General features: G+C 47.3%; 1 protein-coding gene across 7 annotated transcripts in view; it reads left to right on the forward strand.

Moving 5' to 3' along the window:
• Positions 1-274: 274 nt before the first annotated feature.
• BSDC1 (BSD domain containing 1) overlaps positions 275-12,675 on the forward strand; it is a 32,102-nt gene continuing 19,701 nt past the window's right edge. For 3 of the 7 annotated variants that reach the window (XR_003116946.1, XM_025368827.1, XM_025368846.1), the window contains exons 1-4: positions 275-332; positions 596-656; positions 8,569-8,685; positions 11,762-11,929. Coding sequence is in view for 6 of the 7 variants with exons in the window: in XM_025368827.1 (XP_025224612.1) it covers positions 322-332; positions 596-656; positions 8,569-8,685; positions 11,762-11,929 (357 nt within the window). In the remaining variant the exon portion in view is untranslated. Of the gene's footprint in view, positions 333-595; positions 657-8,568; positions 8,686-11,710; positions 11,930-12,675 lie in introns of all 7 variants that reach the window. The other 4 variants (XM_025368819.1, XM_025368836.1, XM_025368859.1 and 1 more) reach the window with 3 other exon arrangements.

Raw genomic sequence — 12,675 nt, forward strand, 5'->3', positions numbered from 1 at the left:
TCCATAGAGGCCACCGTACCGGACGTTTGCGGACGGCGACAGAGTCAAGTTTGGTGGAGGTGGAGCCTGAGGACAGGACTGAATGACGATTGAGATGACTGAGAGTTCAGGGGCGGAGTTTGAGGGAGAACTCGGGACAGAGACTGGACAGAGACTGGAGACTTAAGGGAGGCGGGACCTAATGATGGAGCAGGGAAGGGATTGGGCTGAGGGCGGTGCCGGCGCGAGGATTGGGCCGAGCGCTTCGGGGCGGTCCTTGAGGGGGCGGTGCCGTGTCGGAAGTCAAAGGTCAGTAAATAGTGGTGATGTCATGCAGGCAAGATGGCGGAAGGGTGAGCCCGTCGTTTTGCTCCTAGGCGTTGGGGCCTGAATTCTCCCAGGGTTGGGGTGCTGGGCAAGAGTCCGGGTGGGGAACATGAGATCAGCGCGGGCGTGGACTGATCTGAAAGGGCACAGTGGAGTCGCACTGTGAGGGGGTGGGGAAGCGGTCTGCGAAGCCTCGGCCCGCGGGGTACATCTGAGGGGGAAACAGACCGGATCCTTGGGCGGGCAGGAATCGCACCGCGGTACTGCCAGATGTGTCTCTCTTCCACAGGGAGGACGTGGGATGGTGGCGGAGCTGGCTGCAGCAGAGCTACCAAGCAGTCAAAGAGAAGGTAAGCCGGGCCCGTGCCCTTCTTCCCTCACCAGGGCCCTGCGCCGCCTCAGTGCAACCTGGTCCAACCAGCCCCGCCCAACTTTTGCGGGCGCTAAGTCTTAAGGATGAGGCCGACCCGGGCCTTTCTTTTAGCCTCTACCGGTCCACGGCAAGACAGACCTCGATGCAAACCAGTGTGATACTAGCCACAGTAAAATAAAGATGGTTTTAAAGGCTGGAGTTAACGAACGTTTTGTAGGAATCCATAGGAAAGAGCAATTTATTTCAGTTCAGGAAATTCAGTTTCTTCGTGAAAGAGAGAACATTTGATATAGGTCTTGAAGGAAAAGATTCTAGCAATAAAAAAAACTTACTCGTATACTCATTCAAATATTAGAGTATATGCGACAACCAGCGCTCTAATAGGTCTTGAGGATACAGACTTCAGCCAGACACATGTAATCCTGGGCCTTGCAAAGCTCACAATCTAGTGGGGAGACAGCCATTAACCAAGTAGCCAAACAGTTTTTTAGTTACCGTTGTGGTAAGTTCTGTGAAAGGAAAGTACTGGGGCTCCTTGTCTATTCTCGGTAGTCAGTAACTCACCAGGGAAGGCCTTTTGGAGAAGGAACCTTATCAAGGCCAACCCTGCCTAGACAGGATGAAAAGCAAGAACCCAAGCCAGAGATGAGCATGAGCCATACAGACTGGTACCTGATGAGTTCTTTTTTTTTTTTTTTTTGAGACCGAGTCTGGCTCTGTGGCCCAGGCTGGAGTGCAGTGACGCGATCTCAGCTCACTGCAAGCTCCAGCTCCCGGGTTCACGCCATTCTCCTGCATCAGCCTCCCGAGTAGCTGGCACTACAGGCGCCTGCCACCACGCCCGGCTAATTTTTTGTATTTTTAGTAGAGATGGGGTTTCACCTTGTTAGCCAGGATGGTCTCGATCTCCTGACCTCATGATCCGCCCGTCTCGGCCTCCCAAAGTGCTGGGATTACAGGCTTGAGCCACCGCGCCCGGCCTGATGAGTTCTAAGTAAGGGCTATGCAACGGGCGATAGAGAGAGAGATTAGTCACCAGAGAGTGGAAGGCCGTCTTGCTGAACAATCTCTGTGGGATGAGTGATATTTGGCTGTGCCAGTGGGTAATTTGCCAATGTGTATTCCTGTTTCATTTCATGCTTATTTGTCAAAATCAGCCCAACTGAATTGTGGGAAAAGTTGATTACTGTTTACCTCAAGCAATTGGGGTAAGTCCTGACTCAGGGCCAACTCCAGGAAGCTTCTGACCTCACCTAAATAAGTTCCCTACTCTGGGAGTATTTTTGTTTTGTTTTGAGACAGAGTCTTACTCTGTCGCCTAGGCTGGAGTGCACAGGTACGGTCTCAGCTCACTGCAACCTCTGTCTCCCAGGTTCAAGCGATTCTTGTGCCTCAGCCTCCCAAGTAGCTGGGATCAGAGGCGTGTGCCACTACTCCTGGCTAATTTTTGTATTTTTAGTAGAGACAGGGTTTCACCATGTTGGCCAGGCTGGTCTGGAACTCCTCACCTCAGGTGATCCACCCACCTCAGCCTCCCACAGTGCTGGGATTACAGGCGTGAGCCACCACACCCAGACATCTGGGAGCGTTTTTGTTCCTCCCCTATCCTGGGTACTCCTGGACAGCCTCTCAGCAATAGCCCAGGAAATCTGAGAATGCCCTGAGCTGTTTATTTTGTTGATGAGGACTAAGAGAGAGGACTGCACCCTAACATTTGATAGAAAAGACCAGAAAGTAGCATGTTTCCTGTTGGGTAATTTCCTGGCAGGAAAGTCTGACATTCATTCAGCAGATGTTGCATGAGGGCCTCTTGTGTTTCTCTCAAGGTTGGTCTTATCACAACTTGTGAAAGATAGATAGTTGGCCAACCTTCCGTCTTCATTCTTTGAATTCCCAGTTAAAAGCTGGGGTGGGGGTGGAGGTGGGAGTCTTTTTGGAAAGAAAAGACTTAATTTCCCTTTTTTTTACTTTCTTACTTACTCTTATATGTACTTGGGCAAGTGTTGTTTGTTTTTTGTTTGTTTGTTTGCTTTTGAGTCTGGGTCTGTTACCCAGGCTGGAGTGCAGTGGTTCAATCTCGGCTCTGCAACTTCTGCCTCCCAAGTTCAAGTGATTCTCCTGCCTCGGCCTCTTGAGTAGCTGGGATTATAGGCGTGCGCCACCATGCCCAGCTAATTTTTGTATTTTCAGTAGAGACAGGGTTTCACCACGTTGGCCAGGCTGGTCTCCAGCTCCTGACCTCAGGTGATCCGCCTGCCTTGGCCTCCCAAAGTGCTAGGATTACAGGCGTGAGCCACCACACCTGGCCTCTTGGGGAAGTTTTTAACCTCTCTAGGCCTCAGTTCCTCATCTATATAATGGGAATACTAACAATACCTACCTGATGAGATTGTGGTGATGGTTAAATGTAAAACACTAAAAACAGTACCTAGCATATAGTAAGTGCCATGTAAGTGTTAGCTGTTATTAGGTGCCAGGCTGATGGGAAAACCTCTTAGATACCACCCCCAGTTTGTTTTTCCTTCCATTTTTTTTCTTGGTCTTTTGGTGCTTTCCTATATTTATGTCCCATTCTGGCTCCATTTGGACCACTCACTTCTCAACACTCCTTAGAATACATTGCCCTGGCCGGGCACGGTGGCTCAAGCCTGTAATCCCAGCACTTTGGGAGGCTGAGGCGGGCGGATCACGAGGTCAGGAGATCGAGACCATCCTGGCTAACACAGTGAAACCCCATCTCTACTAAAAATACAAAAAATTAGCCGGGCATGGTGGTGCGCGCCTGTAATCCCAGCTACTCGGGAGGCTGAGGCAGGAGAATGGCGTGAACCCGGGAGGCAGAGCTTGCAGTGAGCCGAGATCGCGCCACTGCACTCCAGCCTGGGTGACAAAGCGAGACTCCTTCTCAAAAAAAAAAGAATACATTGCCCTGAAGACTACAGCTATGAGATGGTGCTGTCATCTGCTTTCCTCTGCTCCTTACCTCCTCCTGTGCTGTCTTCCTGTGTGTTGTCAAGAGCAATATGACTGATCCAAATACTTGTGCATACACGTTGATAGAGAAAGACACATCGTTGCTCTGCATACTTACCAGAAAGAAAAAAATTAAAAAGAGAAAGGCACCAAATGCTTTTTGGTTCCATCACGGATTCGCCAACCTCATCTGGGCCCACATACTCTTCAGTCTCCAATTTGCTTTTCTTCCCCTTAACTTCAGAAACTTTCCCAAAACCTAACTCTTCCCTCGGGTCCCCTATTCAGCCACTTTATCCCTTTCACTTCCAGGAGACAACCTCATCTACTTTTTGAAACTTCAGGTCAACAAACAGGATCTTTAACTCCCTCCCCACCCTCAGAGCCACCACCTATAAGCTTATCTTTACTCACACTCAGCTTCACCTACCACTTGCCAAATCCAGTGGGTGGTTTTCAGCCCTTATCTTCCTGGACCTTTCTGCTGCATTTGACACTAGTGATCACTCCCTCTCTTGAAACACTACTCTCTTGGATTTTGTGACATGATTCTTAAGTCTCCACATCTCCAGACGTTGCTTTTGTAACTGTTTCATGAGTTCCTCTTCCTCTGCTTGCCCCCTACAGGTGGTGTCTGAGGACACTTATCCTCAGCCCGTTGCTCTGTCCACTTTCCAAACTCTTCCTGGGTCACCTTCTCCACTTTTCTGTTAGGGTGACTCTTAGACCTTTTCCCTGAACTTTAATGTTGTGTTTTGTTTTGTTTTGAGACGGGCCCTCGCTTTGTCACCCAAGCTGAAGTGCTGTGATGCAAACATGGTTCTCTGTAACCTCCACTTCCTGGATTCAAGCAATCCTCCCACCTCAGGCCCCCAGGTAGCTGGGACTATAGGCGTGTACCACCACGCCCAACTAATTTTTGTATTTTTTTGTAGAGATAAGATATCGCCATGTTACCCAGGCTGGTCTCAAACTCCTGGGCTCAAGCAATCTGCCCACCTTGGTCTCCCAAAGTGCTGGGACTATAGGCATGAGCCATCATGCCCGGCCAGCTTTAGTGTTTGAGGATGGCTATTGCTGGACAGCTATCCTAGACAGCCCACAGTCATCTCAAGTTCTGCGTGCCCAAAGTCATTGTTACCACCTTCTCTCTAGAACTGCTCCTCCTCCAGGATTTTCTCACTTCACTGGCAGTACTGCATCTATCCAGTCACCTATTTTAGCAGCCTGTAGCACTTCCATGATTCTTTTCTAGCCCTCAGTCAGTATACCTGTTCAGTCACCAAATCCACGTTCTTCTGCCTCCTATCTCTTGAACCAGTCTCATCCTCTCTGTCTTTACTAGTATTGTCCTTACTCATATTTTTCTATTTTCTTTCCTGGATTATTGCAGCAGCCTCCTGACTGGTCTTCCTTCCTCTTCTAATCTTCTCACCTCTGGACCTTTGCTCCATTCCAGTCACTGGAGTAATTTAGTGAAAAGGCAAATCTCATATCCCACCCACTTCAAACCTTTGGTGGCTCCTCATCATCCTAGGGCTGACCAGGCCCTCCCTGGTTGCCCTTGGCAACCTCTCCAGCTTTATCCCTCACCACTCTTGCTTCACATTTTATGTCCGTCAGGACTATAATGCTTGTAGATGTCAGTAAACCCCATGTCAACACTTCTTAGCTGACTCCTGTTCCTTTTTTTTTTTTTTTTTTTTTTTTGAGACAAGGTCTTACTCTGTTACCCAGGCTGGAGTGCAGTGGCGTGATCACAGCCCACCACTGCAGCCTCAACCACCTGGGCTCAGGTGATTCTCCCACCTCAGCCTCCTGGGTAGCTGGGACTACAGGCGCGTGCCACCACCCCTGGCTAATTTTTTGTATATATATATATTGTGGAGACGGTTTTACCGTGGTGCCCAAACTGGTCTCAAATTCCTGGGCTCAAGCAATCTTCCTGCCTCGTCTTCCCGAAGTGCTGGGATTACAGGCATCAGCCACCACACCTGGCCCACATCAATACTTCTTAATCAACTCCTGTTCATTCTTTAAGAGCCCATTTCAGGCCTCCGGTCACCACATCTTCCCAACCTCCCCATAGTACAGCGGCTACTGCTCTGCCCTTGCACATCAGCACTATCGTGGGACTATTTTCCCCAGTGTATTGTGACCTGCTTGAGGGCAACATCTGTTCATGTTTGTCTGCTCAGAGCTCACAATTAGTGGGAAGACAACCATTTAGTCACACAAGTGGTTACATAACTGAAATTTCAGTGGTCCTTGTAAATTTAACAAGCAAACTTTTTTGAGCACCTACTGTATGCTCTGTGTCAGATACTGGGGAGCCATCAGGGAACAAAACACATAGGACCTGTATTCACAGAACTCACAGTTTATCCAGGAAGACAGACACTGAACAGGTCATCATAAGTCTAAAGTATGTTCTATGTTAAAGAAGAGATAAATTGGGAGGCCGAGATGGGCAAATCACAAGGTCAGGAGATCGAGACCATCCTGGCTAACATGGTGAAACCCCATCTCTACTAAAAATACAAAAAATTAGCCGGGCACATCAGCACTATTATGGGACCATTTTGAGTGCTCCTGTGGTTTATTCTTCTGGGAAGGGCCTGCCCACTTTTCATTAGCTTGGGAAGTTTCTGAATGGGACAGTCTCACATATCAGCTACAGGCTTCTCTGGGGGGTGGTAATCATGCCTCCCCGAGGTGGCAAGCGCCTGTAGTCCCAGCACTTGGGAGGCTGAGGCAGGAGAATGGCTTGAACCCAGGAGGCGGAGGTTGCAGTGAGCCGAGATCGCACCACTGCACTCCAGCCTGGGTAACAGAGGGAAACTCCATCTCAAAAAAAAAAAAAAAAAGAAGAGATAAAGCAGGGAAAGCCAGCTGAGTCTGAAGAGGCAGCAGGGAAGCCCCTCTAGGGAAATGGAGCATAGACTTTAAGGATGAGCAGTAGTTTTCCAGATAAGAGGGTTCCTTCATTGTGTTTGCAGCTTGCTTGTTTTGAAGAGTTAGAACTCTGTATCAGGGAGAGGAAACAATGTGTTCAGATACCCTGAGGCAGGGCAGATGCTAGGGCGTTTTAGAAACTTGAGGAAGGCCAGCTGGAGCTCAGTGAAGGGCACGGTGGTAGGGGATACCAATCAGCCAGAGGCCAAGTTATATAGGCCTTGTAAGTAACCGTGGATTTTCAACTTGCTCTTATGATAGTGTGTAAACTTAAAGAGTGTAAAGCAGCAAGGTCTGCCCTAACAGACAAAGCACCCACTGGGTGTCATAAGGAGAATGAAGTAAAGGTAGCTGAGACAACCTGGGAGGAATCCAGATAAAAGAACAAGTTGGCCTGGACTAAGGTGGTGGCAGTGTGAGTAGAAAGAGTGAATCGGTAAATGACCCGGGGCACAATTTCATGGTGCCGTGAAATATTTTTTTTAATTTTAATAAAAGTAAATAAGTAAATTACCCCCTCCACCCCCAACTAAGGAGTCCTGAATCATGGAGGCATGGTTACCACCCCCAGAGAAGCCTGTAGCTGATACGTGAGACTGTCCCATTCAGAAACTTCCCAAGCTAATGAAAAGTGGGCAGGCCCTTCCCAGAAGAACAACCACAGGAGCACTTAAAAACATGCTTTTAAAAATGCAGGTGATTATCCCCGTGTAAAATGACAGGGCTTGCAGGGGGAGTGGCCACTGAGATACTCCAGGAAAGCATCCTAGAGTTGGTGAGTGAAGCAAGACAGGGCAAGACCTAGAAGTGAGCTGAGGGCCTGCTTTCTCCAGTGAGGTCTGGGTGCAGACGGAGAAGCAGATTGGTTTAGCAGGAGGAAATATGAGTTCTGCCCGAAGGAGCTTTGTATATGAATAGAACCTTGGGATGGTAGAACCAAGAAGGCCTTCAAGATAATCTGATCCAGTTGTTATCTTGACCGCTTCCTCCTTTGTTGAATGTAAAAATCGCATGCCTTTTTACTGATATTAAATTGTTAAGAATTACTCATAAAACAGCTTTCCAAGCTATTGCTGTTACTAATACAATTAGTAATTACTAATTCTTAAACCTGAAGGCAAATAACTTCACCTACTGCCTCATATTTCAACTTAATTTCCCTGTAACAAAAAAAGTAAAAATAGAAACACTTTCCTTTGATAAAAAAATCACATGCCTTAGGCTGGGTGGCTCACGCCTATAATCCCAACACTGGGAGGCCAAGGTGGGCAGATCACCTGAGGTTGGGAGTTCGAGACCAGCCTGACCAACATGGAGAAACCCCATCTCTACTAAAAATACAAAATTATCTGAGCGTGGTAGCGCTGCCTGTAATCTCAGCTGCTCGGAGGCTGAGGCAGAAGAATTGCTTGAACCCGGGAGGTGGAGGTTGCGATGAGCCGAGATTGTGCCATTGCACTCCAGCCTGGGCAACAGGAGGGAAACTCCGTCTCAAGGGGGAAAAAAAAAGTCACGTACCTTTTTTTCATGTTATTTGAAACTTGATATGAATATCATGATTTAAAGCATATCAAAGCAATTAATCAAAGCCAGTATTGTTTTCAGACTGACTGCCCCCGCTTTTCCAGTTTGTGCTTGAGAATCTCTGGTCTAGATCGCCTCCCTCATTTTATAGGAGAAAACTGAGGACTAGATGAGACTTACTCATGGCCACATAGCTTGTGAGTGCCTAGGCTGAGACTCAGTCTTCATGCTCAGAGTAGCAGGAAATTCTCCTGCACTCTCTGCTGTCAGGTAATCCCAGATCATGGAATTGGGACAAATGAGCTTTGTTTCTGAGCCCAAGCTCCCCTGCCATTTGAGATTTCCATGTGTCTGTCTGGTACTGAAGAAGCACAGGGAACAGGAACAAGGGGTGGTGGGGCCAGCTGGCCCTGGCATCCCTCTCTGTCTTCCCACAGTCCTCTGAAGCCTTGGAGTTCATGAAGCGGGACCTGACAGAGTTTACCCAGGTGGTGCAGCATGACACGGCCTGTACCATCGCAGCCACGGCCAGCGTGGTCAAGGAGAAGCTGGCTGTGAGTACCACCCAAACCCTCCCAAGTAACTGCCCCTCGCAACCTGCCCTGTCCTGGGTTCCCAACCGTTAAGTGATTATTTTTTCCTACCATTAAGTGGTTATTTTTCCTCCCATTTTGAAAGAATTGTGTCTGGCAACCAAACAAGCTGCATATTTTAAGTAATAATTAGTTTTCCCACTTCTGTATTGTTTTAGCAAATGCTTTCCATTAGCAAAGTCATTCATGTTGACAATTTAGAAAATACAGGCAAGTAAAAGAGAAAGAATGAAGAAAGGAAGAAAGCGAGAGAAAGACCTAGAGACATCCATAACTCCATCTCCCAAAGATAACTACCGTTAACATTTTGGGGGTGTATCCCTGATGTACACTTCTTTTTCAAAACCGGGGTCAACTGAATACCATGTTTTGTAACCTTTTTTTTTTTTTTTGAGACAGAGTCTCCATTTGGTGCCCAGGCTGGAGTGCAGTGGCGCCATCTCGGCTCACTGCAAGCTTTGCCTCCTGGGTTCACGCTATTCTCCTGCCTCAGCCTCCCAAGTAGCTGGGACTACAGGTGCCTGCCACAACGCCTGGCTAATTTTTTGTATTTTTTAGTAGAGACAGGGTTTCACCATGTTAGCCAGGATGGTCTCGATCTCCTGACCTCGTGATCTGCCTGCCTCGGCCTCCCAAAGTGCTGGGATTACAGGCATGAGCCACAGCACCCGGCCCCTGTTTTTTTTACTTAAATTGCAAACCTTGTTCTAGAGTGTAATAAGTGGCATGGTATTTCGCTATGTGGATTTAACCAGTTGCTGCTTTCTTTTTTTTTTTTTTTTTTTTTTTTGAGACGGAGTCTCGCTCTGTCGCCCAGGCTGGAGTGCAGTGGCCGGATCTCAGCTCACTGCAAGCTCCGCCTCCTGGGTTTACGCCATTCTCCTGCCTCAGCCTCCCGAGTAGCTGGGACTACAGGCGCCCACCACCTCACCCGGCTAGTTTTTTGTATTTTTTAGTAGAGACGGGGTTTCACCGTGTTAGCCAGGATGGTCTCGATCTCCTGACCTCGTGATCCGCCCGTCTCGGCCTCCCAAAGTGCTGGGATTACAGGCTTGAGCCACCGCGCCCGGCCTGTTGCTGCTTTCTTATTTCAGTTTTTTCCAGTATTGTACACAGAGCTACAGTAAACATTCTGCTAAACCTTTGCCCAGTGCCATAATATTTGCTTTATAATATAATTGTGGAAGGTATCACAGAGTGGTTAGTTTAAGCCTTTTACTATACTCAAAACTGCCCTCCAGAAATGTTGTACCAACTTATTTTCTTACTGGTCCTGTTTTTTGTTGGTGGTTGCTGTTGTTTTGAGATGGGGTCTCACTCTGTCACCCAGGCTGGAGTGCAGTGGCATGATCTCAGCTCACTGCAACCTTTGCCTCCCCGGCTCAAGTGATCCTCCTACCTCAGCCTCCTGAATAGCTGGGACCACAGGTGCATGGCACCACACCCAGCTCATTTTTGTATTTTTTGTAGAGACAGGGTTTCACTCTGTTGCCCAAGCTGGTCTCAAACTCCTGAGCTTAAGTGATCCACCTGCTTTGGCCTCCTGAAGTGCTGGGATTACAGGTGTGAGGCACCGTGCCTGGCTTGTTTGTTGTTTTCTGGTTTTAGATTCAGGGGATACGTGCACAGGTTTGTTACATGGGAATATTGTGTATATACTGAGGTTTGGGCTTTTAATGAACCCATCACCAGCTAGTACCCCGTAGGTAGTTTTTCAATCCTTGTCCCCCTCCCCCAATACTGGTTTTATTAATCAGAAATGTACAGTGGAAACCTCTTACAAGATGGAGGTTAGATTCTAAAGTCAGCGTGAGAAGGAAAAATTGTGGTCAAAGATATCCCTGCAAAGTTCTGAAGTTTCCAGTGAGGTAAAGCATACTGTTTTTTATATTACAATTTTCCCTTTAGCATTGGAACAAATTGCAGCTTCTTAATTTGATCACCAGCTGAATCAGTTATCTTGTAATTAATTACTCATGTTATGAAAAATGAGTTTTGGAATTTTTTAGTCAAGCTTATTTTGCTGAATCCTCTTGTAAAATACTGTCTCCATTCTAACCACAGCTACTGATGAGCATGAATGACAAGTTGTAACCCTGCTGAACTGCTATAAGTCTAGCCAATAGCAGAGATATCACTTGTTTATTTCATTCATTTATTCATTTTTTAAATTCAACAAATATTGTTACCTGTAACAATATGTGCCAGGCATTATGATAGGTTATAGGTTTAAAATGCTTCGGCAGCTTAATCAAGAGTAAGTATAATTTTCCACAAGGTTTTTAGACCCTGTTCTCAGCACCCTATCCCTGCCTGCTGGAAGGCATTCTGACCAGTGTGGTCTGTATAGTGACCCTCAGTTAGTCCCAGGCAAGGCAAGGCTATCTGTTCTAATCCTGCCCATATGTTTCCAGCCTTTTGTACGAAGTATTCTACTTCCTGAGCAATAATGATGGTGAAATTGCAATATTACAGTGCCGCAGTTTATTAAGCGTATGCTGTGTGCCAGGCATTGTCCATGCCCTATCTTTTAATCTTCATGGTAACCCTATGAAGGATGTATACTTGTCCCCATTTTACAATAAGGAAACTCAGATTCAGAAAGGGTTTTGGTCTCATGACCAACAAGTGGTAGAGCAAGGATTCAAACTAGCTTTGTCTAACTCCAAAGCTAGTACCCCTTCCACCACTCTACCCATAGGCCCTCTTCCCCACTGATATGTCTATGGTATGGACCTTCTCTGGCCAAGTTTTGACCAGCCTGACTGGCCTTGAAATTTTGATGAAACAGCCAATCAAAGATCTTTACTCTGATCTACGCAGGCCTACCATGGCCCTGTTCTGCAGACGCACTTGGGGGATGGAAGACCCTTGCTTCCTCCTACTCCTTCTCCAGCCCCAAAGATGGGTGAAGAGTCGTGAGCACCTCCCTGGTCCCCCAACACACGATACACCTTTGCCCCAATGTTTTACCCCCATACCCCAGATTGCAGCCTGTTGCCGGGGCGCTTGCTTCCTCTGCCCATTCTCTATACAGACGGAAGGCTCCTCAGGAGCAACGGAGAAGATGAAGAAAGGGTTGTCTGACTTCCTAGGGGTGATCTCAGACACCTTTGCCCCCTCACCAGACAAAACCATCGACTGCGATGTCATCACCCTGATGGGCACACCATCTGGCACAGCTGAGCCCTATGATGGCACCAAGGTATTCACTGACAGTCTCCCCTACAGATGCCTAACATCTGTAACCTGGGCTTTAACTTACAACCTGTACTCACAAAAGCAACCCATGTTCAGGCCAAAAAATCAATATGGCCATATTATTAATAGTAAATCCAAAAATACCAGTAAGCAAGGACAAGTTAATTATTTTTAAACTCATAATTGCATCACCGAAAGAGAACCCCTGATTTCTTATTGGTATATAACCTCACATTTGTTTTTGTTTTTAAACATAGGTAAAGATAGTTTGGTTTTTCCTTTTGAACAAAAAAGACATTTTATACATGCGGTTTTCTAACCTGCTTTTAAAAAACCAACAAACGTAGCATCTTTCCTAATCACCTTTTTTTTGTTGTTGTTGTTTTCTTTTTTTTGAGACAGAGTCTCGCTCTGTTGCCCAGGCTGGAGTGCAGTGGCCGGATCTCAGCTCACTGCAAGCTCCGCCTCCTGGGTTCACGCCATTCTCCTGCCTCAGCCTCCCGAGTAGCTGGGACTACAGGCGCCCGCCACCTCGCCCGGCTAGTTTTTTGTATTTTTTAGTAGAGACGGGGTTTCACTATGTTAGCCAAGATGGTCTCCATCTCCTGACCTCGTGATCCACCTGTCTCGGCCTCCCAAAGTGCTGGGATTACAGCTTTGAGCCACCGCGCCCGGCCCTTTTTTTTTTTTTTTTTTTTTTTTTTTTTGTGGGGGGTTTTGGCGTGTTTCCCCCCGGGGGGGGGGGCGGGG

The sequence above is a fragment of the Theropithecus gelada genome, chromosome 1, assembly GCF_003255815.1.
Source record: "Theropithecus gelada isolate Dixy chromosome 1, Tgel_1.0, whole genome shotgun sequence".
NCBI lineage: Eukaryota > Metazoa > Chordata > Mammalia > Primates > Cercopithecidae > Theropithecus > Theropithecus gelada.